Source organism: Propithecus coquereli, unplaced genomic scaffold (genome assembly GCF_000956105.1).
Source record: "Propithecus coquereli isolate 6110/MARCELLA unplaced genomic scaffold, Pcoq_1.0 Scaffold526, whole genome shotgun sequence".
Taxonomy (NCBI): Eukaryota; Metazoa; Chordata; class Mammalia; order Primates; family Indriidae; genus Propithecus; species Propithecus coquereli.
This window is the reverse complement of record NW_012151130.1, coordinates 361,315-388,780: the sequence shown is the minus strand read 5'-3', so window position 1 is coordinate 388,780 and position 27,466 is coordinate 361,315. Positions and strand designations below refer to the sequence as shown.

Here is a 27,466-nt window from a genome sequence, read left to right as displayed (position 1 = left end):
AATTTCTCTTGAGATTTCTTCTTTGACCCACGTGTTATTTAAACTTCAAATATTTGGGGATTTTCCAGATGTCTTTCTGTTATTGATTTTTAGTTTAATTCCATCATGGTCTGAGAGAAGACATATGATTTCTATTCTTTCAAATTGTTAAGGTGTGTTTTCTGCCACAGATTGTGGTCTATACTGGTGAATGTTCCACATGAGCTTGAGAAGAATGTATATTTTGCTATTGTTGGATGAAGTAGTCTATAGATGTCCATTAAATCCAGTTGATTGATGATATTGTTGAGTTCAACTATGTCCTTACTGATTCTCTGCCTGCTGGGTCTGTCCATTGCTGACAGAGGGGCAACGAAGTCTCCAATTAAAATAATAGATTCATCTATTTCTCCTTGCAGTCAGGTTTTGCCTGACATATTTGGATGCTCTGCTATTAGGTGCATATATATTAAAGACTGCCATGTCTTCTTGGAGAAGTGACCCCTTTATCATTATGTAATGACCCTCTTTATCTCTGATAACTTTCCTTTCTGTGAAGTTGGCTCTGTCTGAAATTAATATAGCTAGTCCTGATTTCTTTTGATTAATGTTAGGATGGTGTATCTTTCTCCATCCATTTACTTTTAATCTACACATCTTTATATTTAAAGTCAATTTCTTGTAAACAACAGAAAGTTGGGTCTTGCTCTTTCATACACTCTGACACTCTTTTAATTGCTGCATTTATACCACTGACATTCAAAGTGATCAGTGATACTGTTGGATTAATATCTACCATATTTGTTACTGTTATTCTATTTGTTGCCCTCATTCTTTGTTCCTATTTTTGTCTCCCATCCTTTTTCTGCCTCTTATGGTTTTAATTGAGCATTTTATATGACTCCATTTTCTCTCCTTTCTTAGCATATCAATTATATTTTTTTACTTTTTTTAGTGGTTGCCCTAGAGTTTGCCATATACATTTACAACTAATCCAAGTCCACTTTTGAATAATACTATACCACTTCATAGGTAGTACAATATCTTATAATAACAAAATAATCCGAATTCCTCCCTCCTGTTCCTTATATCATTGCTGTCATTCATTCCACTTATTCATAGGCGTGTATATGTACACACATGTATATTAGAATACATTGTTGCTACTATTATGAACAAATGTATTTGCTGGATTAATTAAAAACAGTAAATTTTACCTTCACTTATTCCTTCTCTTTAAATAACTTTTAACATTTATTGCAAAGCAGGTCTACCAGCAATAAATTTCCTCAATTTTTGTTTGTCTGAGAAAGTCTTTATTTCTCCTTCACTTTTGAAGGATAATTTTTCAGGGTACAGAATTCTAGGTTGATGGAGTATTTTTTTCCTCTCAACACTTTAAATATTTCACTCTGCTGTCTTTGCTTTTCTATATACTTGCTCTTCTGTAGGTAAGGTGTTTTTTCCCTTTTGGTTTCTTTTAAAATTCTTTATCTTTGATTTTTTGCAGTTTGAATACAATGTGCCAAGGTGTGTAGTTTTGCTTTTGTTTTTGGCATTTATGCTACTTTGTGTTCTTTGGGCTTCCTGCATCGGTCGTTGCTGTCTAACATTAATTCTGGGGAAACACCTCTGTCATTGCCTCAAATATTGCTTCTGTTCCTTTCTCTTTATTCTCCCTCTGCTATTCTGATTCTGTGTGTTACATCTTTTGTAGTTGTCCCACAGTTCTTGGATATTCTGTTCCACATTTCTCAGTCTTTTTTCTCTTTGCTTTTCAGTTTTGGAAGTTTCTATTGTCATATCCTCAAGCTCAGAGGTTCTTTCCTTAGCTGTGTCCAGTCTACTAATGAGCCCATTAAAGGCATTCTTCATTCCTGTTAGAGTTTTTGATCTCTAGTATTTCTAATGATTCTTTCTTAGAATGTCCATCTCTCTGCTTACATTTCCAATTTGTTCTTGTTATCTACCTTTTTTCCATTAAATCCCTTAGCATATTAATCATAGTTTTTAAAAATTCCTGGTCTGATGATTCCAATATTAGATCACGTGCCACGTCTGAGTTTTGTCCTGATGTTTGTTCAGTCTCTTCAAACTGTTTTTTTTGCCTTTTAGTATGCCTTGTACTTTTTTTCTTGATATCGGGGCATGATGTACTGGGTAAAAGGAACTGTGGTAAATATGTCTTTAGTAATGTGGTGGTAAGATGTGGGGAGAGGAAAGTGTTCTACAGTCCTATGATGAGATCTCAGTCTTTTGATGAGCCTGTGCCCCTGGGCTGTGAACTTCACTAGTGCTTCTAAGTCTCCTCCACCCCAACCTTAGGCCCTAGAAGGGAATTCCAGACCCGAGTACTGAGATTGTTGTCTAGAAGGGGTAGGAGTGTAGGCTCTGAGTGGGCAAGTCTCTTTGGCCATGTCGACCCTAACCCTATAAGGAGAGATCAGGCAGGGGCAGCGCTAGAGGAGAGCCCACTGAATTGGGGGTTGGCCAACTGCAGCCTGTAGGCCAGATCTAGTCTGCCTTCTGTTTTTGTACAGCCTGTAAGGTAAGCATGGTTTTTACATTTTAAAATGTAAAATGAAAAGCATAAAAAAGACTATATTAGCCTTTTGGCAAGAACAGTTGCTCAATTTTGCCTCTTGGAAAAATCTAAAATTTAGATTTAGGAAAAGTGTAAAATATTAATAGTTTCTATCTAGCCCCTAGAAGAGAAAATTTGCTCAACCCTGCTCTAAAACACAGCACAGGGGACCCTCTTGCCTGGGTCCTCACTGCCTTTGACCTACAGAACGTGGTAGAAGTGGCACAGTTAAGTTCCAGATAAAGCTTAAGGAGCCTGTGGCTTCTGTTTCTGCCCTCTTAGTGGCCAGCACCATGTCAAGAAGCTCAGGATAAACTACTGAGTGATAAGTGACCACGTGGAAAGAAGGGCCAGGTAGAGGAGAACCCAAGGGGCCTTGGCTAATGGCCAACAGCCAGAGGCCATGTTGGACGCCCCCGCACCAGCACAGCCACCGAAGCTGAAGACCCTGCAGCAGCAAGGAGCCATCCCTGCTGAGTCCTGATGGAAGTCCTGGCCCGGAGAATCTCAGCGTCAACACGATTGTGGTTTTAAGCCATTAAGTTTTGGGGTGATTACACAGCAATAGGTAATCGAAACAACTGCCAAATAATGGGCAAAGATTAAAGGAGCGCTCCCTCCGAGGCAAGCTAAGCTTGTTATGGCAAAGTCCACTTACTCCTCAAAGTCAGATTTTGAGGAAGGTACTATGATTATGCCTACTGATGTCACTCAGCCTCTTAAAAGAGCAGAATGACAGCCACCTGAAATCCAACAGGAAGTCTTCCCTTCAGGGGTGACTATTAAGACCACGTGGAGTTAAAATATAGCAGAACTGAATCCGTCTGGAATCAAATGCACCGTCATCACGCCTTCTCCGAGTGGCCTTCTAGCCTCTCTTCGAGTGGTTCTCAAACTCCATCACCAGCAGCCCTTGTCACTGGGCTGCTCTCTGGGGTTGACGGGTGCTTGGGAAAAGCTGGGCAAGTGTCTGTGGGACCCCGTGGAACCCTGCTTATCTCAGGCCTCCTCTGCCAAACCCACGGAGCTGTGCAAAATGTTAATGTGCATCAGAACAAAATAATTACTTGCGCAGTAAAGGAATGAAATGGGGGTTAGGAAAATATATTTTGTGTCTGTGAGAGCTTTATTAGCTGGAATAAAAGGTTTTCCAGAACCAGGAAGTCTTAAAATCTAGTGGGTCTTTGTAGGTGTGTTTGGCAGCAGAGCAATGATCATGCGCTAAGAGGGGTGACCAGCCACTGGTGGCATTAGGGCAACAGCCCTGCGCTCTGAGGCCGGCAGATGAGCATCGTGGTCCTGCCACTTGCCACCTGCAAGCCTGGGCAGGTCACCTCTCCTCTCCAAGTCTCCTTTTCCTTGTCTGTAAAGCAGGAATGATACCACTTACCTCAGAGGACTATCATAAGACTCAATGAGATAACAGGTCTAAGTGCATGGTACAGAGTAAGACATGAACAAATGTTAGTAATCTCCCTCAAGACACCCACCTCCTCCCCACCACTGCCTGGGCAATTTTACAAAGTAAGAGGTGAATAAAGCTCAGAAATCTCTGACCCATTTTCATAGGATTTAAACAAATCAAGAAATGAAGAGCTAATTAATGCAGGCCATGGAACATCAAGAGTAAAATTTTACCAGAGTGTTATTGGGGCTCTGAAAACAAGTAACAGGCTGGGAGAGCAGCTTATTTGCATTCGTATAGGGATGCATTCTGTGGGTGGCATCTGAGCCAGGGTCACAGCTGCTGCAGGGAGAAGCTGCTCCGCCCTGGGTTCAAAGCCCGAGTCTGCCCTGAGCTGGGGCAGTGGGGAAAATGAACGAATCTCTCTGTGCCTCCGTTTCACCATCGAGAAATTGGAACTGACTCGGGCTTAAACCAAATAAAGTAAATGGGGTGCTCGGCCCCAGTCTAGTACGTAGTAGGAATGCACAGAGGGGCGGTGAACCCACCAGGAACTGGTTATTTCTGGAGGATGAGCGGGAGGGGGATCAAGAGACAGGAAGGGCCCACTGTCCTCTCAGTCCACTGTATCACAGAGGTGCCCAAGGCTCCCGAGAACAGGGCTAAACTGATTAAACTCTGGGGCCAGGAGAATTATGAGACCAGTTAAAGAGCTGCAGGCAGACAACAAAATATAGGAGATAATATAACCAGCATAATTCCTACAAAAGGTCTGAGAATTGCACAATTTAAGGGGGATCACAAAGGAAAGCCCAGCGTTGGCTCTAAATATTTCTCTGAGGGAGCGGCTGCTTCATTCTCTCTTGCGACGCTGGAGTCATTGGACCGTGACCCTGCAGAGAGGGAAATTGCCCTTTGATAGAAAGCAAGCCGCCCTTCGGCTTATCAGCCTTTTTCTTTAATCGAGTGCTTTTCCTCGCTCCTGCCTGCGCGGGCGGGAGACGGCCTGCAGTTCAGAGCGGGTCTCAGGGCCCCCCGCTGTGCCGATCGCATCTCTCCGCATCTCGTTTCCCTTTCTTCTCGATTTGGCAAGTCCTAATTTACTGCCTGACTGCCTGGCTGTGTATACTGTATGAGTTATTTTCTCGTTGGATTTTCAGATGTGCTTTTATTTTCTACCCCTCTGGACAATCCTTTCCCCTGGGGCCAGGAAAAGTCTCTGGGGACAGCTGGTACTGTCTGGGGGACCTGGGCTGGTGTCCCCTGCAGACAATCAGGTCTCCAGCCCACAAGCTCTCGTCAGCTGATGATGCGAGGCATGCAGCCCTCCTCTGCCCTGTGTCCTGTGCCATCGGCCCCATACCTGCGTGGGCCTTGGGGGTCACCTTTCAATTATCAGAGTTCCAACCCTCTCAGCACCACAGGCTGCCTCTCTGTTCTACCTGTGTGTCTGCCCTGCTGTGGCCATGCCTAGAGCACAGCATACTAGCATCCACGCCAAGCAACCACTGTGTGCCGGGCACTGACCCAGACCCTGAGGTGGGGGCACGTCTGCAAACCCAAGATAGAATCCTGCCCTTGTGGGGCTCAGTGGGATGAACAGAGATCAGTCTAGGAGTACAGCAGGCACGGAGTCTGCGGTGCTGGATGGGGCTGGAGGTTTGCAGGTTTAAATAGGGCCATTGGGACAGGGGGCCTCCCCAAGGTGACCTCTGGGCTGAGGCTTGAAGGAGGTGACAGAGGAAGCCACACCAATGCAGACGCTGGGACAAGCAGGTTGCAGGAGGAGTAGCCTCGAGGAGGAGGACGGAGGGTCTGGCAGTCTGAGGGTGGAGAGGGAGTCTGTGCAGCCAGGCAGCCAGCAGGAGAGCAGGGCAGGGCAAGGCCAGAGGGCAGGAAGGGAGCAGGGGAGCTGGGAGACAAAGGGTTTTGGGCCCCATAGAGATTTTGGCTTCCCCCAGATGCCTAATTCAGAGCCTGCCCGCAGTGCTCTGCCCACACTCTCACTCCCCACTCTTACCTCTGCGCTGGAGCTACCCAGAGGGACCCTGGCCCTCCTGCTTAGACACTCAGCTCCCTTCCTGCCTCACTCACCTATTCCCTTTACCTGGCCGGTCCCTTCCTGGGGAGTGTTTGTTTGTGTTTGTTTAGAGACAGAGCCTCGCTCCGCTGCCCAGGCTGGAGTACAGGGCACCAGCACAGCTCACTGTAGCCTCAAATTTCTGGGCTCGGGGCATCCTCCTGCCTCAGCCTCCAAAGCAGCCTGGACTACAGGTGTGTACCACCATGTCCCCAGCCAGGAGACTCTTTTCAGCATCTGCCTCACCTGGACGGCCTGGCCCTAAGCACTGCCTCTTCCTTCTGCACTTCCACTACGGAGCTTTGCTGGAGAGCTGCCAACGTGGCTGTCCCCCACCCCGTGCTGTCCCGGCTCCCAGATCTCTGCTCTTCCATTGCACTTCTGTGGCGTCTCCTCCCAAACAGTCATCCCGCCCCTCAGGGCCCGTGCACCTTTCCTGGCAGCACCCTCTGAAGATGCAGACCGGCCACAGGGGGTACTGCAGGCTTCCTGCCACCTGGAGGTCTCATGCGCTCCTCATCTTCCTCCTGCACCTGAGGAGGAAGGGTCTCCTTTGCTTGTGCGCCCCATTCCTGTTCCTGCCTGTGGGGTGGTATATTCTCTCTCTGTCCCTCTCTCTGGGCATTTTCCCCTTGGCCTAGAAATCTCCTCGAGTTTCTGCAACTTAGATGATGCCTCCCTCAGCTCGCCTGCCCTGGGAGTAACCGTCCACTGTCCTTCCTCCCTTTCATCACAGATTTCCCCAAAGAGAGTGTTCCTGCCCAACAGCCGGCGCTCATGCTCACTCCATGCCATCATCAGCGACGCTGCTGTCTCCAGGATCACGGCTCCTCGTGCCCAGACCCTCCCCTATATCTCCTGGGCCCCATGGTCCCTGCCCCCCCCTGAGCTCGTGAACACCTGCCTTCCTTGCAGTCCAAGACTACAGCCTCCAGCTCCTCTCCTCCCTCTCTGACGTCCCTTGGTCTTCTTCCCTCCCATCTAACATGCTCCCCACAGTGGGACCCGAGCCTCCTCCAGAGAGAGTCACAGTTGATGGCCCACTGGCTGAATCTCACCTGTATACGTTTCTTTTAATATATATTGGGGCCGAGTTGGAAGTTAGGTGAATTTTACATAAAAATGCAGACATCCAGCTGCTGTCACAGGTGTTGTGGGGCTGGCATTCGACAGGGCTGGAGCACAGAAGCCATGTCCCCAGGTAGCTCTCCAGCTCTCTGCACCCACCCGGTCCCCAACCTCACAGGAGTCTGCCCATCTGCTGGCAGGCAGCTGGCTGCAGGGCAGGCAGCATGCTGGCAAATTCCTCCCCTGATGATGTGATCTTAGCTGCGTTGGGGGTGCCATCTGTTACGGCCAAGAGGAATACTGTCACATCCACACCTCGAAATCCACCGATTTCTAACTGCCTCTAGCCCCAAGCCCTCCTCGCAGCTCTCCTCTGGGCTCCGCTTTCTGGCCAAGCACCCCCAGGCTGGGAACGGTGGCCGAGACTTGGGAGCCCCTCTGAACGTGCTGACGGGTCGGTGCTGCGAGCTCGTAGGCGCTTGCGTGTAGCTGGCTCACCTTTGGTTTCTAAGGGGTTTGCCCAGTGTTAGCGGCTGGAATGCGATTCTGAGTCACCGACTGCGTCTGAATCCAGTTAAGATGGGTGGATGTCCGAGAAAAGATGGTCTATACCCACGTGCTGCTTCTTCTCTCATCCCTCTGCAGACAGCGTAATCCGCGAAAAGAACGTTCGGGCTCCAGGGTTAGAACGTCTTGGGTCCAAATCCCACCTTTGCCTGTTACCTGTGCCTACATGACCTTGGGCAAGTCACTGAACCTCTGCTCATGCATTCAATGTGACAGATCAGACGTGCTCGGGGGTTTGGGATAGAGTAGACAGTACATCGTGGGGACGTCCTTTGTGTGTGGTCTAACGCATCCCCTGCCATGGCAGTGCTGTGAGGAACATTTCATGTGGCGCATTTTTAAAAAGCTTCAATCCTATTGCAGCTGGGGCTACCTTCAATCCTATTGCAGCTGGGGCTACCCAGAGGGACCCGTGCCAGAAGCAAACGCTTTTCCTGCTGCTTCTCCTTCACCCAGGAAAGCGTGAGCAAATGCTGGTATCTGGAGTCAGATTCTTGGCTCCTAGGAGATACCTGACTTGTGGGCGGATCTCACACACCCACAATAACTAACTTTCAGAGGGGGATTAAGTCCAGACGAAGCTTTTATTCGGTCTTCTCGAGGGCTCTCACTGACCCCAGAGAATTCTTTCTATGTCGAAGCAAAGAGAAGCCTTCGTGTCGGCTTCAGGAATCATCTCCTGGTTAGGGCCCTTCCGTGGGTGTCCATCTCGAACTCCAAAACCCCATCTGTTGGTGACATTTCCTCCTCAGCCTGTCTTCGGAGGTTAAGGAGATGCTACAGTATTAATCGATTTCAAGGTTTTTTAACACACAGCCATAAATATTTAAGCCTTCGTTTTGCCTATTACGGAAAATGCCATCTAAGATAATTATTTTGCCTTCGCCTGACAGGAGCATTTACGTAGAAGACAGGATTATTTTGACCTTTGAGCAAATTCTGAAACCTTGAACCTGTTCGGTCTTCCTCTATATTGCGAGCATTCCTGCGGCCACATACGCTAAATTCCTGAACACTGATGAGGAAAAATGCCAGCAAAAGGTGAAACAACCTAAAATGATTTTTGATTGATTTCCCAAAGCAGTGTAGCTTATATTTTCAGTGAAAGTCAACTGAAATCTAAACATAGATTTGGGTTCCTGCTTGTTTGTATGAATGTCACTTCTCATACACTACAAGCACTTGGAGGGCCGGGACCCTGTCTGATGTACTTTGTGTCCCTGGCGGCACCACGCTTGGCACAGTGGGTGCACAGAACATGGCCCGCACGCGGGAACGGCTCCGGTTTCAAGCAGGTTAGCACAGGGAATGGGGCAAAGGTCGGGGGATAACCCGAGCATGGGGCTGAAGCCTAATTCTGGCAATTCTCAGTAACGTGGCCTCGGACACAGTCCAAGTCACCTCCTCTGAAACATGGGCCCCATGTCACCTCCCCTGCGGGGCTTGTTACGGGGATTAAATGAGGGAAAGTTTATGTGGTGCCTGGCGCACAGCGGACAATAAACGGCGTTCGCTGCCTTTATGATGGCTCGTACGGTGGATAGAAGGAGAGAAATGAAGGCTTCAGAGGCAAAGGTATTTAGAATGACAGCACCTTATTCCCTGTGTATAAAGAGGCCCAACATTACCGAGATATGCTAGAAGTATGTTCTAGCATACTATGTTCTAGCATACCAGGGGCATCTGGTGGAGGAAGGGGGACATTATCTGAAATAGAATGTTGTCATAATGAATATGATAGACTAAGTCCCTTTTCCCCCAAAGATGCCAACCTTAATTCCTGGCACCTGTGAATATATTAGCTTGACGCAGCAAAAAGGACTGTGTAGACGTGAGTGAGCTAAGGATCTTGACATGGGGAGATGATCGTAGATACCTTGCTGGGCCCAAAATAACCCCAAAGATCCTCGTGAACAAAGAGGGAGGCTGGAGGGCAGGAGTCGCAGAAGACAGAGACTGGAAGATGTTACACTGCTCAGAGGATAGAAGGTGGCACTGTGATGCCAGGTGGCCTCCAGAAGTTGGAAAAGTCAAGGAAACACGTTCTCCCCTACAGCTTCCAGAAGGAGCCAGCCCTGCCCACTATTTGACTTTAACTCAGTAAGACTGATTTTGGACTTGTGACCTCTGGAACCGTAAGATAAGTTTGTGTTATTTTAAGCTGCTAAGTTTGCGGCTATTTGTTACAGCAGCAATAGGACACTCATACCATGAGTCGCACTGAACAACGACAACAAAAAGACACAAATAGATATACTTTCATTACATGGACAATTTCATCTCTGTCGGACACTGTGTTACTAGACAGCAGAGGTGTGACTGAACACAAGAAGCTCTTTGTTGGATCAGCAGAGACCTGGTCTTAATGGAGCCAAAGCTCAATGCCACCTTTATTCCTAAAAATGCTGCCATTCCGTCACTAAACTTTCATGGCGTCTGCTGGGCTGTCACATGGAGCCTGCACAGCTCGTAATTACAGCCTGCTTACTACCTGCCAGCAGTAAAAGGCTTCAGAATAAATACTGCACCAAGAGGTTGCTTTTTTTACCGTACCATCTCCTTATTCTTCATGTTTGAAAAATATGACTACTTAAGTTCATGCTATGTGTGGAGGTACTAACATTAGTTCCTTGGGGGGAAAAATCCCAATAAGTTATGTATCAAGACAACATGTCACCTTTGGCCAGGTAATTCAGAATTCAAATTTCTAAGTGAAGTCTATGTTTCCACGCTGCCTAGGAATACAACAACTGAAAAAGGCCTTAACAAAGGAATAAAAATCAGCTTTCCTTTTGGAATAATGATTACTATCGAGGGTCTACTAGGTGCAAAACGTTGTATTAAGCACTTCTACAAAGAGGATATTATTATCCCTAACTTGCCACTGAAGATTGAGGGTTCAGAGAGGTTAAGGAACTTGCCTGAGTTCCCACAGCCTGTAAAAAAAAAGAGTTAGGATTGGAGCTCACATGGGTCTGACTTTTGAGCTTGTGTCTTTTCCACTGTACCTACTGCCTCTGAGATAAATGCATGGGGCACTATGTTGGATAAATGTGGGATAAGCTGCCCACAGCTAATATGGGGGCTCTAGGAAGAGCTTAGGCTGGCCCAGCTTTCCATCCACTGCTTTCCGCCATGCTGGAGTTCAGCTGGGACAAGACTGTTATCTCCACAGGGCTGTGTGTGGATAGATAGTTGGCTATACAATGACCCAGGGTTATGACCCATTCTATCATTGGCGTGTAGGATGCTTCATAAAACAGGAAAAGAATTCCTCAGTAAGTGTTATAACAAAGATAGCATAGTAGGGCCACTGCTATAAAGACACAAATCTTGGAACCATTTTGCTTATAACCACATGGATACACTTTTCCTAGATTAGACATCACAAACAATTAAGTCTAGAACAATGATCACTCTGATGTTGCTAAAAAGCTATCACTGCAACCCCCTCCTAACCCAGCTGTCCCAGGCAGAATATTTTCACAAACATCTCCTTCCACCCACCAGTGTTTCTTAGATTATTTTGACCCCACCCATGTGAGAAATATATTTTACCACGCAAATGCAGCTGGCTCACACGGACACGTAACAAAACCAACAGTTCCGTCAAACAAGACATAGCCTTGCTATGTGCAATGAGCTCTCCTATTTTTCTATTTTAGTCTATTTTGTCTAGTTTAGTCCATTTTGTGGACACGACCCACACATTGACTTAGTGATTCCTTAATGACCCTACACCCCATGAGGGGGCTGTTTTTACTGTTTGAAAGTCCTGGTCTAGAAAACCGGCGAGGAGAACCGGCGTCCCTACCTCCGGGGCGATGTAATCTGGAGTCCCACAGAAGGTCCTGGTCGTGACTCCATTCATCATGTGTTCCTTGCACATCCCAAAGTCAGCAATTTTGATATGTCCTTCTGAATCCAACATGACATTATCTAACTTCAGATCCCTGCAAGGAAGCAGGTTAACATCAGAGTCCTTCCGGACAACATAACGTGGTTTGCTCTGGAGCTGGTGAAACAGGACGATATTTGAATAGCTGTCACCTCAATGGCATATTAACTGTAAATCTCTGGAGAGCACGGACCAGGAATTATTGTTTTTGTATTTCCAGAGCCTAATAGCATACCTGGGTTATGGTAGGTGCTTAGATGCAGACTGAATGAATGGCTAAATGGCTGAACTAGCGATCCCCATCTCGGCTGTGCCTGTGAGCCCGGAGATTCCAATTTAGCAGGTTTGGGGAGATCTCAGCCATTCGATTTATTAATACTCCACATGGCGGGGGGGTGGGCCTGACACACCATAGGGTTTCCAAAATCAAGGGTTTAGAACCATCTCATTGGGTCACACATGTCCCTTCCATTCTGCCTTGTGTCACATGTCCGTTTAATTACTCTTCAGTTAACACTGGAAGACATTCTTCTTTCTTTGGCACCAGATTTTCACTGCAGCCAACAGCAGGAAGAATTAAATCAATAGTTTTTTTCCTCGCCTCTCCCCAGTTCCCTACGTTCTCTCGCTGAGCACCTCCAACAGAAATTCAGTTTCCACTGCTCCCTGACCTCCATCTCAAATAAAAGGCAGAGGAAGGAGCTGTCAGTGGAGAGAAAAACATGTTTTCTTGTGGAAAGCAGAAACGAGATACAAAATCTTTGAGGAGTGGAAATCAGAAGGTGCCTCTGATTTGTCTAGAGGCTGCAGAGAGGCGGGTCCCAGCAGGCCTCTGTGACCCGGGCGGGGGGCGGGAGGAGGGTACCAACTCCACATCTTAAGTTACCATCACAGAATGACATGCCCACAGAGGCCCAGCAAACCTTTCAATTGTGCCGCTGGTAGAAGAGCTTCGATACACACCTATAAATTATTCCTCTTTTATGGAGAAAGAACAATCCAATGGAAATCTCTGCCGCATAGAATCTGCAAAAGAAAATGTGCTTCAGGTTTCTCGCTTGCTTCTTTGGACTCCTGGATACTTTCACCCTCAAGTTCAGGCATCAAAAAGATAAAAGAACGTAAGACCCGGAGGCTTTCAGAGGTCGGCGTCAGCCTGCACCTGCTCTTCCAACCCTTGGCCCTTCCCTCTGCCGCTTCATCATCCAACTCACCCGAGAGTGACACGGCTAATAAAGCCAGTGAGACAGTTTATTTTTCTTGTCTGAAGAAGGTGAATAGGTAATTGACTGCCAACAAAGTCATTTCTAATACAATCATTTACAGAGTGGATGCCTGTTAGACTATTCTATGCCAGGAATACCACAGAGAAAACTTCCATTTTCCTATTCATGGATGGAACACATTGGGGTTTTTTTTTTTTTTTTTTTTGAGACAGAGCCTCACTGTGTTGCCTGGGCTAGAGTGCCGTGGCGTCAGCCTAGCTCACAGCAACCTCAAACTCCTGGGCTCAAGCGATCCTCCTGCCTCAGCCTCCCAAGTAGCTGGGACTACAGGCATGCGCCACCATGCCCGGCTAATTTTTTCTATATATTTTTAGTTGTCCAATTAATTTCTTTCTAATTTTAGTAGAGATGGGGTCTCGCTCTTGCTCAGGCTGGTTTCGAACTCCTGAGCTCGAACAATCTGCCCGCCTCGGCCTCCCAGAGAGCTAGGACACATTGGGGTTTGAAAATACAAATAATTCCCTGGAAGACAACGTGTAGTGGGTGATGTACTCTTTTGCTAGTTCATTCATCCCTCCAAGTGCTGGAATAACTAAGACACACACCGTGATTCATACCTGAGTTTACCCTTGTAAACAATTCATGACAAAAAGCAGTTACCACCATCACTTCGAAAGTCTTAATAGGTTCACATCTGAAACTCAGATTAAATGCAGAAGGATATTTAAAAATCCGCACAGCATTTAGCAGTCTTTGAAGTCTTAGAAGCCACAAGACTGTATCTGTGCAAATATCACACCCAGGAGGCTTAAAATAAGTGCACACGTTTACATGAGCAGAGAAATAAACTCTCTAATGATCAGGACCAACTCTGAACGGGAGGCCGCCTCTGCAGGCCAGCGGGAGAGGACGGGATGCGGGTGGGGGAGAGAAGGGGTGGGATTATAGGTGAGTTGTGCATTATTTTTCATGCTTTTCCGTATTTTTTTTAAAAAAAACAAAACCTTTTCTGCAACACAAAAACAATGAAAGGGTCTTAGATGAGACGGCTTTATATTTGGCACCTATTTCGCTATTTGCTCTTTGCAGCTCTGTGCAATGGCTTTATTTTACAATCCCAGTATTTCAATGCTTTATAACTACAACGTTAGACAGGGGATAGGGAAGGCATTTTTTTAAAACTAGAAAAGTAAATATAAAAGCAGAAAAAGCTCCCTGCCCATTTTTAAAGCTTGCTACCAAAGAATTCCCTATTCTGCCTTTAGTTAATCTCCCCTAGGGCAGATAATCCCCACACAGGCCAAAAATCCTTCTGATTTATCTTTTAGATTGAACATTAGCCAGAATCTTGTTAACGTTCGCTAACTTGATTCAGAAGGGTGCATGCCCACTGCGTATCCTCACATTTAGGGAAATAAGGAAAGCTTGCTTCTGTCGAGTTTCCTGAGACTTCCTGGCCCCTGAGAAAGGGGATGACATTTCAGGCATCAAAGTCCCCCCACCCCTCGCCCACCATGGACGAATCCCCCATCTTCACCCGGAGTTCACATCTCCCTCCCATGCTGGGGACTCCTGCGTCCCTGCATCCAAGGCACATTCCGATGAAATGCTCCAAACTGAGCTCACGGTTCTCCCCCTAAACCACCTCCTCCTTGGTGGCCGTGCCCAGCCAAACCTAAAGCGGGGCCTCAGGTGAAGAGATTTCTCTCTGCTCACCCGCCAGTCTCCAAGACCTCCAGGATGTTTTTCAAGGACACTTACTCCTCTGTGGCTCCAAGGTCAAGCCCTGACTCCAGCTCTACTCCTGCTCCCCCATAAAGGCTCTCACCGCCCTGCATTCCCACCCCTCCTTCCTTCTTCCCTTGGCCAGAGGGCTCTGTGAAAGCTTAGTCTGCTGGTGGCAAGTCCCACCGAAGCCCCTTCCCTCTTCCCTCCACCCCAGCCAGGCTCCTCCACCAGCCTCTTTACCCAGAGCCCCTGCCCAGGCCCCCACGATCTTGTACCACCTCCTGCACGCACCGAGCTGGAGGCCACTCCCCGGGTTTGCATCTTTTCAAATCTCTTCTTAGAAGGTTCTTCTCCCACCTCCGGCTTGGGCATTCCCTGAGGATATGCTTCCCTGACTCCCTGACTTTTGGGGGCTTGCACGGTATCCTGCGCATGCCTCTGAAGTTACACCAAGGCATTGTAATTATTAGGTGACTTCCAACTCCAGGTTACAGCGTGAGCTCCCCCAGGGCAGGAAGCACATCGTTCCTTTCACTCCCCCAGAGGCCAATGCATAGAGGGTGTGCAACAACCTTCTCTTCAATGGATAAGCTGACTCCACCAATGAGGTTGGAACTGGGTGAGGAGGGGATACACCAGCATCTCTGATCTATTGGAAATAGAATAAACCACTCCCTAAGAAACATCTAGACGGATCCTGCCAGTACATCTGCCCCTTTGGGAGGTTATAGCACCCAACTCCAAGCTGGGCAGAGTCCCACTGCCACATCTCACCCAGCAGAAGTTCCCAGCTGGGAGTACTGGGTTGCCTAAATTAAGGGACTTTAAAAAAAAAATACTCACACTGCTTGTGGCTCCTTAAACTTTCCTACTTGCTGAATGTGGTACATGAGGTCCCCGCCATTGACGTACTCCATGACGAAGTACAGCCGATCCTGCGGACCAAGGTTCAACACGTCAGTGGGGCTCCTCCCCGCCAAGCCGCCGCCTTCGCTCTCTCCGGGCTGCGTTTTGCTTTCTCATTAGCAAAATGTGGGCCGCACGGGCAGATCTGCTCGGCTTGGAGCTCTTCAAAATTTTTTTCCCAAGGAAAGAGTACGTAATAAACCCTACTGCGTGACGGCCTTGGGAAGTACAAAGTCATCACACAACTCTGAAATAACGGCTCTCTGTCAACATGTCTGCCCCTTCTGGTTATGCAGAGTAATGGCCTCGAACATTCTTCTCGATTTTCCTACGAACATTTCTAAGCTAGGGACAGTGTGAAGAGTCCACATTAGCCAATTATTTCATTTTAGCCAGTGCTTCTCTGTGGCCCGCGTGTTTAAAGGCTGCTTTGCAGCATCCAGGAGGCGTGCCAAACTAACGTAGCAACGTGTTTAAATGGACGCTCCTGAAAACACATCTCCGGGGTTGGGTTGGGCTTGTAAATTACACACGCTCAGTGATATTTACTGGGCAAGGGAGAGAGAGGACTACAAACGCAGAGCCTAATCAAATGTTCTTTTGCATGCATAATACACCCAAGTGTTATTTCTTTATTTTCTCTGTCACTGGTATGCTGAGTGTTGGCCCCATGAAGGGCGCGTATCATAGATCCAAATAAATCTGCATATTTATGAGGATGCAATGCTGAGACAGATGGGGAGATTGAGGGGTTTAACAGCGAAATAACTAACGGCACAGCACACCAAGGTAGAAGCTGACCTCCGCTCTCGGCTAGAAAACATCATTTCACAGACGTTATTAAACATTAAAGTGTTGCACAGAGAGGGAAAAAAATGATAAAACTGGTGCTAACAGCCAGAAACAGCTCTGGGAACATCAATCTTTAGCTTTCCTGTTACAAACTTTAATTTCATCTTCATGTCTTTGCTTTTTGGCTTTCCAGAGCTTAATAAGGGCAAGCAGAGTTACGGGCTCTGGGCTGGGACTCGGCTCTGTGGTTCTCTTTGCCCAGCGCGCTGCGCTCGTCTCCCCGGTGTGACTGGATTCAGAGACCGGGAAGCTGCCGCCCGCGCTGACGCGCCATGGCTGGTGCCTGCCTCCGCAGCCTCCACGGCACACCCCGGAACTCCGTGAGGCCGCTCTGCCACTTTGAGATTCCAAATTCCAAAACCACTGAGGGTGCCTCCCAAGAGTTTTTAAAGAGAGACATGAAACAGAAAGTCAATTTCTGACTAACACGCAGTTGAAAACAGTAATAATCATAACAGTAGCGGTTATAGCTACCGATTACTGAGTCACGTTTAAAAGGGACAGCCTCGGAGGAGGGGAAAGCCTGTCTTTGGCAATGCCTCACTATGGTGCCAACTAAATGTCTGTATTTCTGGTAGGCCACTCGCAAGCTCCACAAGTGATTCACTAGGGCTTTGGAATTTTCTTTTTTGTCCTCAGTTTAGTTTTGCTGTATGACTGGAGTCAGCACACTGTTTCTGTAAAGAGCCAGACAGTAAATATTTCGGGCTTTGAGTATCTCCTGCGACTACTCGACTCTGCCTTTGTAGCCATGGATGGTAGGTAAATGAATGAGGCTGGTAATGTCCCAAAAAAACTATTTATGGATGCTGAAATTTGAATGTCATCTAGTTTTCAGGTGTCATAAAATATTATTCTTCGGATTTCTTTTTTGCTATCTTTCTTAGAGCTCACGGGCCACAGAGACCAGGCCACACACAGTTTGCCACCCGTGCTGTGCGGCACTGAATAAGAACACTCTTTCACAAAATCAAGTCCCCTAACGTTCCAATGCCATGCCTGGCAGCAGAGCCGGTGGTCTTAAGAAGCTGTGAGCTATTTTATTGTTTTTGTGTCCCCAGGTCTTTGCACATTACCTGGAAGGAAGAAAACCTTTCATGTAACTGTCTGCTGAATTAAATAACACAAAGGCCAAGACTTCAAGCAGAGGACATCACAGAGGCAGAGGGATGAGAGGCTGTCCCCTGTCACCTCTGTTTGGCATCACGTTACACCTTTCTCCAGACCTCTCCCCAGGAACGAGGATGCTGAGACGCCTTGGTTCAGGCTCAGCCCTGAGAGCACGCCGGGTGCTGTGCCGCAGAAACGCCCCCCAGGGTCCTTACCACCGTCTGGAAGCAGGAGTGCAGCTGCGTCAGGAATGGGGGCTTGTCGAGCAAGGCCAGCACTCGCTTTTCCACCATGGTGCACTCCACATCGTCATCCTGAATCACCACGTCCTTCTTCAGGATTTTGATGGCGTACAGTTCTTCTGTTCCCTTCCTGTCAGCAAGCATCACCTGGGAACAGACCAAGAACCGCCTGAACCTTCTGAGCATACGTCTGCTCCTGGGGTGGAGGGAGGGAACCAGGCCCGGCGACGGGTCAGCGATAGTTCATGCAAATTTGTAATGTGCGATATAAAAACGTTAATAAACTTTATGTGCAAATTTTGAAATATTGCACGTCACCACAAATTAAATCCCTCCAGCATTTGCATAACTAGTAGCTGTTAAGATTTGTACGCCGTGTAGGCTATTGACACACGATGGCATTGTTTTGGCTGCTAAAAGGAATGAATACTCAACATTCTATACTGAGATCAGTCTGCAATTATGTACATGTTTCAGGAGCATCTTATAGTGAAATGTGACTGACCTTTATAATCTCACGAGTCAGGAACCCGGATAAAGAAAAAGGCTCAAAATCAGTTCCTGGATCCCACTCGAGATTTGGGGCCACAGAAGCCGAACGGAGGCATCTAGGGGGACTGCCGAAGACCCCACTTCAGAATCTCTTAATGACTACACTTGCTTACTACGTTAGCATCTCATTTTTGGTTGTGAAAATTATTCATTCAAACCACCTTTTAGAGCATCCCTTCTACTCCGAACACCGTGAAGGGGGAACGTACAACGAACCCACGGTAGCTTTTTGGAATACAGTTGTTTTTAATGAAATGAAGTAGGAAACACCCAAGGAAATGTCCACAAACCACCGGGAACATAAAGGGCTGTTCTGGAAACCTCGGCGAGAACAAAACTGATCCAACGTTCTCTGCGAAAGCCCCTCCGCTTCCCAGACAACTGTCTTACCTTCCCAAAACTCCCCTTCCCCAGCACCATGAGGAAATTGAAGTCGGTGAGCTTCACTCTGTCAAGGTTGTTGGAAGGTTGTTTCCTGTCTTCCGAAGGACTGATGACTTTATTCCCAGCAGGGCCAAGCTTGGCTTTCTAAACAACGGGCACAAATGTGAAAAGCATGGGTCATTTTTTCTGGGGAAAGAGTGACAAAAAAGCACAGTGTATCTGAGCTTGATGTTGCCTTGGAGGTGGGAAAAGGGATGGGTGAGAAAACGAACTGAGGGTGAGGAGGTGATATCTGCTCATACATCAGTGGCCACACTCGCCCCGAGGGGAAAGTCTGCCAAGTGGCAGGAGACTGTCCTTCTCAATCAGGACAGCTCTTTCTGCAGTTAACCAAGAATCGGCCTGAGCGTCGGCCAAGGGCAGGTTCACTCTAATTCTGGGATGTAAAACTTAACTTCTTGGGGAAAACAGTGCTTTACGCTGGGACCGGTTAACATAATAAAGGAAATAAATTGTGTACTGATGTTTTTATTTGTAGGTTTTCCAATTTGAAATTAATCTGCAAAAGGAAATTTGTACCCACGCGAAGAGAGAGAAGAATGTCCTCTGGAGAGGAAATGCTTAAATGGCAAGAAGTGGGCATGATTTATTGCTATTTTCAAATGCACATAGGAACAGGGCTTCTTTTTTTTTTTTAAGTCAAAAGAAATGGAGATATCATGAGAATCTAGTTCCACACAAAACACATACTGCTCCTTAAGCCTGAAGAACACCTGGTCAGTGACATATGAGCTACCGAAAGGAGTTTTTATAAACGATATTCATGCCGCACAAAGGCCCTGGAGGGCACCATACTCTCATAACTCTCCCCAGGGAGTCAGAGTTCCATGTCGAAGGCAAAAAATAAGTAAGAGGGCTCAGTGGAAAAGGGAAGGCCATTGAGACCCGACGGGAACGTCTCCGCAGTCAGCAAGGAGCCCCTGGAGAAGCGGGGGGAGGCTGAGCGGGTGGAGAGTTCCACCTCCAGACTCTGCATGTTGAACACCTGCCTGACAGCTGCCGGCAAGACCAGGGTCCTGGGGGCTGGCAGGACCTCCACAGCCCTGAGCCCATGGGCAAAGACCCCGCCTTTGGATGCATTCCTAATCCACGGGTGCAGCCCCCTCCCCAGGGCAGCAGACCTGGCAAGTGTGGCTCTGAGCTCTGGTGCAGTTGCCAGGATCTCACCAAGTCAACAACTTGGCAGCTACGAAGAAGAGGGTAAGGAAGGCACTCGAGGGGCTGTGCTGGGCACCAAAGCATGGGTAAGACTGGATCTCAGCTCTAGGGGAAAACACGGGACTTGCCGTTTTTCTCTTTGCCAGCAGAGAAGGCTTACGAGGCATCCTCCATAGTCCCCCTTTGAGCACCAGCAGCCCTTCACCCCACCGTCACTGGGCGGGCCCCCCACTGTGCCAGGCTCTGTCTGGGAGACTTCGTGGTAGCAGAATGAGCCCCCGTCGGCTGTCTCTGGATTCCCAACACTAACCCAGTGCTCGGCACAGGATGTGCACTTAATGCTTTGGTTAAGCAAATAAAGAAACGAAGTCTGCATGTGCTTATCAGATGCTATGCTGTTGGGTGATACTTTTCGCTGATAAAAATAACTCGTTTGTATAGTGACCAAGTCTCATGGTTTGCATATGTGCTCTGAAAAATTGAGTGGACCTATTTAACATGGGGGAGAAAAGCCCTAACATTTTTGCTTCGAAGTTGAAAGTATTTAACATGCTTGTGCTCTGCCTCTATTGGCAGTGCATGGCGGGAAACACGTGTGAACTTGCCCCGCTGGAAACCCTGCAGGCCCATCAACATACAACATGAACTGCAATGCTACGTAAGCTGGCCTCCCCTTTAGCAGACGATGGAAGGGATTTTCAGACAGACCAGTGAGAAAGAGCCAGGACTCAGCCAACCAGGTTCCCTTGGAGCCCCCCCTAAACTGCAGGACCGGCCCGGTCTCCAAACACCTATGCCAGGAATGACTGCAAGTGGAGAAACCTTCTGGACTATGTCTAAATTTAAAAAAATAATCAGGAAGTCCAAGTCTGAGATGAGAATACTGACTATGCCACCCTGTTCCATATTTCTGATTTAGAAAAAGAAAGAAGTTATCAGAAAGAGGCACAAAGAAAATTTTATTTTCTCAGGAACTTCACAACTTTTCAGATCTGAAGGGATCTGGAAAAACCCAAACACGCCTGACTCATTTACCTGAGATGTCTGAAACAGCTGAAAGGCATGTTCACCTGGATGAAGTTGCTACTCACACCACCAGTGAATGCTTGGCTTCCACCTGCAGTGTGTGGTTCCAGCCGGCTACTCCGTCTCATTTGGCCTTCCTCTTTCACACTCCAGCAACACAGACAGTGGGACTGTCTGATGGGCTGATGCCAACAATGGGACTCCAGGTGGATACAGGGGCTTTGGACACACACTGCCGTCCACTGCCTCCGTTGTGTGCATAGCAACGGCTTTGTGAGTTCTGTGCTATGAACCTAGTCTAGTTAGGCCAAACGGCTGTAAAGACAAAACCACTTTGCATTCGAGTACTCCTGAACTCAACTGCAATATGATCTTGGACTCTGGTCTGAAATCAATCCACAAGGTTTGGGAGGAACATTCCACAAAGGAGATTCCTGATCCCAGGAGGTGAAGCAGGACAGAGGAAGGCACAAGCTTCCTGCCCGGCCTGGGCAGATTCTTTTGAGCCAGAGGCAGACCTGAGTTTCCGTGGCTGGTAGAGCAGGTGGTCGGCTGGGAAGGAGATAGGGCAGCGTGTGGGCCGGAGCAGGCCGGGCTGGCCGCACTGACCACGTTCATGCCAGAGGGCCGGCTTCTCGGTGGCCTGACCCCGAGGATGGCAATGGATTTCTCACCAGCCCAAGCCAGCCCTGAGATCAGAGTGGACCCGGCCTCTCCACGCAGCTGCTCCCATCCAAGAGCGGCATTTTGCTGGCTCCCTACAGAACGCCCTTCCGGAGCCACATCCAGGCTGCCACCTGCAGGCCTTGCTGCCAAAGGCCACAGAGCCACCCCCCGCACTGAGTCTTTACAAATAGCTCTTTTACAGCAGAAAATTCCACGATATCATAACCTCAGTGGTCTGTGCCTGACTTTGAGCAAGTCCCACTCTCAGTCTGGGTCTAACAAATCCTGGGGTTGGAGGCGGCAGCCAGTGGACACCCCACCAGCTGCGTCACTGGGGGCGGGAGGCCTGAGCGGAGGGGGGCCGGAGGACCCACACGGGACTCCTGGGCAGGCTGTGGGCCAGGGCTGGAGACCAGATGCTGTGGACAGACGGCCTTGACCTCCAGTCCCCTTTGTCTTGCTGGTGACCCAGCCCGCCTGGCCGGCCACTTCTGAGGTGCCACTTCCCCCCTCCCTCAGGTCCCAGCTTAACCGCTCTTTCTTCAGTGAACTCCCTCCCCAAAGATGTCCTATTCCTCTCCCTCCTGTTGCCCGAGGCTTTCCCTCACCAGGTCCTGTGGCCAGTAGCGACTGGTGACCTATTTATGGGTGTGTTTATTTGTTTAATGCCTCTTGCAATCACCCCCCTACCGCTAATCTAACAGCAGGTCACACCCAATCTACCTTCAGATTGCACCATCTTGGCTGGCCCTCTGCCTCCACACCCCCACCCCCAGTCTGCCCGCGGGTGGGCTCCTGCCAAGACATCAGTAGGGTCGTGTCCTCTAACGGATGAGGAGGCGGCTTCGCTCCTGCTGTCTCTCCATCTTAAGCCTCCCCACTCCCTCAGCCTCCGTGCCAGCCACGCCAGCCTTCCCCAAGTTCCCAGACGCCTTCTGGAGTGCTCTCCTCCCACCCCCCACACCCCATCCCCTACTTGGCCCCAACTCTGCCCCCTCCCCTTCAGTTTTCTCCCCACGAACTCATCACCACCTGACTGGTGGGGCTCTGAGGGCAGGCCCCTTGCTGTTCTGTCCAGCCTGGAAGTCTAGCTCAAGCGCCCCCCCTCTGTCTTTCTGGAATTCCCAACCTGTGGCAGACACTGTCTGTGCTTTGCCCATATTCCCTGAGCTTCCGGCTCTGCACACCTGGGGCTGTCTGAGGGCTCTGATTCACGAGTCACTGCCCTTCAACCAATCACAACCTTCCGCCAGCTGCAGACTGGAAGCGTGTTCCAGACTCTTCCCCCAGCTCCCGGCAGGACTGCGCTCCAGCGGCCCACAGCAGTGACAAGCGTAGTAACACACCTTGGCGGCTCCCTCTCCTTCCCTGGGTCACATCAAGACTCCCCACCCAGGTCTCCGGGGATCCCTTCCCAAGAAAACTTGTTCTCAGAACCCTGTGGCTGAGTCAGCTTCTGGGAACCTAAATAAACATACGTTCCTTCCTCTTGGATGTATTGCTCTGTCTTCCTCACTGGCCTGTGAGATCCTAGGAGGTAAGGACCAAATCTTACTCAAGTTTGTGTCTTTAGACTAAGCTTTACATCTGGCACATAATTAGAACTCACTGAACTATTTCTCTCATTCATTCGTTCACTCACACATGCGTTCAGTAAGCGCTAGCACTGACAGAATTTGCAGAGGCCAACTTGCAGCCAGAGCTAGTTGGCCAGATGACAAACTTTAATATAAAAAAGCAGTTGATGTTATTAGGCGAACTGTTGCAAGACAACCAGCCCCGGACTCTGCATGCATTTAGATGTTCGTCTATAACCTGGACTCCTCTCCAGCAATCACCGGTCACGCTGGCATAGCCGCAGAGAAGTGCCATGAGGGCATTCCTGCCTTCAGGGAGGTTGGCCACACAGTGACCCTCTCCGGAGGCCACGCTGGACTAGTTAGCTGGGCCAGCAAGGAGCAACCGCGCCCCTGGAAGAGTTTCTCTGGCTGAACAGCCACAGTGAGCCCCTATGCTGACCATTTCTTTCTTTGAGCTTTTTAATGCATTGTTTGGCAACTGGTCTCCCAGCAAGATTAAGAGACTTGCCCTTCCTGGCTCGCTTACTGTTGACATAACTCTAGTTGTCATGAATGTAATTCAGACTTCACCAGGAGTGCAAATAAAATCAATATCTGTCCAGGCATAAAAGCTGAGCCAATAGCTTAACTGCAGAGATTTCAGAAAACCCGAGGCGGCGTGAGAATAAGCACGCTGCATCCTCTACTCCAGCAACGCAAACATGGCCCGACACCGCCAGGCGCCCGGCTGGGGTGCGTGAGCGAATGGGGAGCCCAACTGCAGAGGCTGGAAAGCAGGATGTCTCCTGAAGATGGACACCCAGAGAAGAGCGTCGACGGGCTATTGATCTAAAGCAGGTATCAGCCCCTTAGTGATGCTCCTGATGATCCTCCGTGAACCCCAAGTTCTACCTTGTTTCCCAGTTACATAAAGAAAGTGGTGGAGGATCAGGCTCTGAGCAGGGGGCGGGGGGAGACCCCTGGCTCCTCGTACCGCGTCCCCCACCCCTGCACCCCTCCTAGATGGAACTCCCTCCTGGCTCTGAGGTTGTCTGTTGAGTTCTTTAAAGAACAGCAGCACAGACAGCAGCAGCCGAGAGCATGTACCCTGACTTTATCACGAGTGGCTGTGTGACTGGGGACGAGTCCCTTCACCACTCTGTGCCTGCGGCCCTTTTAGCTGTAGGATGAGATGACGGTAATGGTGTTCTCTGCCCCGGGCTCTTGGTCGGAGTACACGTGGGGGTTTAGGTGTGCGGCCTGGCACCCAGAGAGTGCTCAGTGCTGGGTGCCTCTGACTGTTCTTTGCTGTTCACCCCTACTCTCTCAAGAGCATCTCGTGGAGTCCTGGGATGGAGCTCTTGCTCAGGACACATTTTCTGTTAAATTCATAAGTCTTTGGGCAAGACTTCAGGATATTCATGCATTATTCCACAAATACAAATATCTGTGTGTCTGACATGCCCCAGACATGGGGCCAGGGGCTGGGGAAACCAAGATCAGTAAGAAGTAGCCTCTCCTCGAAAGAACTCGCAGTGCAAAGGTATTGTGGTCTCTTGTCACTGCTACCCAAAGCATGGTCTTCGGACCAGCAGCACCCGGAGGCTTAACAGAAACGCAGACTCTTGGGCCCAAACCCAGACCTCTTGAATCTAAACATGCCCTTTAACAAAATCCTTGAGTGGCTCCTATGTACATTTAAGTTTGAGAAGTGCTGGTCTAAGACAGTTGGGACATTTCTCCAAGTTGAAACATCCTTCTCAGATTCGCCGGTCCCTAAGGTCCTTACCACTTTCACCATCTTCAATTATCATATAAAACCAATGCACAACTCTGAAAACAATGTGGAACTTGGATTTCAAAGAGCTTGGATTAAATCTTGGCCTTCGCCATATTCGCTGTGTGACTCTAGGCAAATGATACTGCCTCTCTGAGCCTCAGGTTCCTTATCTGTAATACAGTGGTAAGAAGACTGTATCCCTAGGCTGGAATACCCCCTGTGCTGTGCTGAGGGTAAGATGAGGCATCCTTTGCAAAACACCCTAGTGCAGCACCTGACCTCATTCCCTCCACTCTGGTCTCCTTTGCTCTGGTCCAGAAAGGAGACACTGTGCACTTTCCTTCCAGCTCCTGGCACATGCCTGCTCCGTGGCCATGGATTGAAGGCTTCTGGTATTGAATGAGCAACCAAGGCTGCCCGGGTCAGGGTTCCACTGGGTGGCCCAAAGACCAGACACCCTGTGACCCACGGAGAGGTGCAAGGCTACAGATGGTCTCTGCGGGAGCTAGTGACCTATCGGCAGGCCGAGGCACGTCCCGTGGGCTCCCACACCCTCCTGGCAGGCAGGAGCGGAAGTGGTCTTCGCTCTAGCTGTTCACCCTGATTTCCAAAGCACCCACTGAAGCCCCCTAACGGGTCGGCTGAGACCGGAGCAGAAAAAAGACCTTGACTTATTAAAATGACATAGACTTTTTAAAAAAAGGAAATGAAAATGGGAACAATTATAAATAATGTTGTAAAATGAAGTGACTTTAAGTGCTGAAGCTTTAGTGTGTTTTTTTTTTTTTTCAATTAGACTAAAGCATATCATGGTTTATTGGCTACGATTCAACAACTCAGAATCCAGGATTTTTAGGTTCCTCAAAAGATGGCCCATTAGCACTGGGTCAGATCTGGCATTGCGATGCCACCTGGATCACCAGGCTGTGAAACCAAGCAGTGTTCTCTCCCCATTGGAAAATTTGCTAATAACTGACATTCAATTTGTACTGCAGATACATTCTGGAAAAGTCACAACAGTTTACAATCATTAAAGGTGTTCACCATTCAAAGGGCTCCTATGGTGGCATTTAGTAGAGCAAACCACACAAAGGGAATTTGAACACTGCAAACCCAATCCTCCCAGGTTAGGGTTGCAGCGTGGTACCTGTGTATATAAAACACCTGTGTCTGAGAAGTTCCCTGTGTGTCACCCGAGGGGCTCTCTACACTCAGCTCCCTATTAGGGGTTTCTCCAAATTAAAATTGAGAGCAGGTTACCACAAACTACTTACATTTCATATCTATGAGGGATTAGCTGGATGGAGATGCTCATTTCTAATTAGGTTAAAAGTTTGCAATTGTCGAGCTGTGACAACCTGACCTACGGTCACAGCAATTTTAAAGGGTCTGACTTAATGCCATAGACATGCTGCTATGTTTGAATTTGGTATCATGAATATACACTAGGCTTGGTATGTGGGAAAACAGACTATAAAGACAGAGGGGAAGTGTCATAAATCACTGGCCTCTGACACAACAGCCTCTGCCTAGAAATTCTTACATGAGATGCTGATTTATCTTCAGTACGAATCCAAGTCCAAAGATGCATCTGTGGTTAAGAATCAGTCTGAAACATAACTCCAAGTTTCCCAGTGGGTCCATCGCTGAACCTTAAGGCAATGCTCCGAAGCGTGGCTTACTGTCCGACTACTAACACATTCCACTTTAAATGTGTTCATTCTAGTTTGTGAATGTCCTCAAAAACACAGCATCCCTTAGCATTATTGAAAATATGGCTTTGATATATTTATCAAAAACAGTTGCAGCGCAGAGAGATGAACTTGACAGCAATGGAAGGTTCTTTCTATTTCTAAGATTCGGAAGACAGACAAGCCAGTAATGATCAATTGTAGGTGCAAATGAGCCATTGTGGATTTCTCCTACAATTTTTTTTTTTTTTTGGTACGATGAAAATGCTCTGTATTCAGGGACTATCTGAACGACTCTGGCAAAACAAGACTGACGGTGTTTCAGTCCTGCTCCATACACCAGGGCACGGTTAACAGAAACAGCTATACCATTAATACACATAACCGAGAACCTCAGCATAGCATCTTACCTCCAAGGTAATGTATTTACCTGCGCCTGCTGCAGCGTTAGTTAGAGAGAGAAAGTTTCAGAATTAGACACCCACAAAGGAGCCGCAAAGAAGTTTTCATGGTACCATTAACTGAGTATGGCCTGTATATTTCTAATGAGCTACAAGTCACAACATCTATTACCTTCTACTCGGTAACAGGGCAACAGTTAAAATGATGCTACTTAATGGGCATGACAACCTTCTGGGTAGCACAGTTGGAGTAAATAAAACACCCACTGTTCTCTGGCTAAATAATTTTTCATCTTCTGGAACATGCCAAGCACACGGCCGCCGGAGGGCCTTTGCACTTCTGCTTTCTCTGACCCAGACAGACATAGGACTCCTTTCCTTCTGTCTCTGCTCAAATGACACTTGAACCCTGAGGCTTCCTCGCTCGCTGCGTCACCCACTTCCTGTGGTTTGTACTCTTCTCATTACCGATTCTCTTTTTCTCTGTTTGTTATCTTTCTCCCTCCCCTGAAATGAGCCCAGGGGCCTCGACTGTCTTGTTCAC

At 48.3% G+C, this 27,466-nt stretch overlaps 1 protein-coding gene across 1 annotated transcript in view; it reads right to left on the bottom strand.

The window, feature by feature from the left end:
• Positions 1–27,466, bottom strand: part of PRKCA (protein kinase C, alpha) — a 143,202-nt gene that overhangs the window by 48,879 nt on the left and 66,857 nt on the right. Inside the window, exons 7-11 of the mRNA XM_012656896.1 lie at positions 18,588–18,725; positions 17,619–17,792; positions 15,379–15,470; positions 12,545–12,607; positions 11,498–11,636 (exon numbers count right to left, since the gene is read on the bottom strand). Of these exons, the coding sequence (XP_012512350.1) occupies positions 11,498–11,636; positions 12,545–12,607; positions 15,379–15,470; positions 17,619–17,792; positions 18,588–18,725 (606 nt within the window). The remainder of the gene's footprint in view (positions 1–11,497; positions 11,637–12,544; positions 12,608–15,378; positions 15,471–17,618; positions 17,793–18,587; positions 18,726–27,466) is intronic.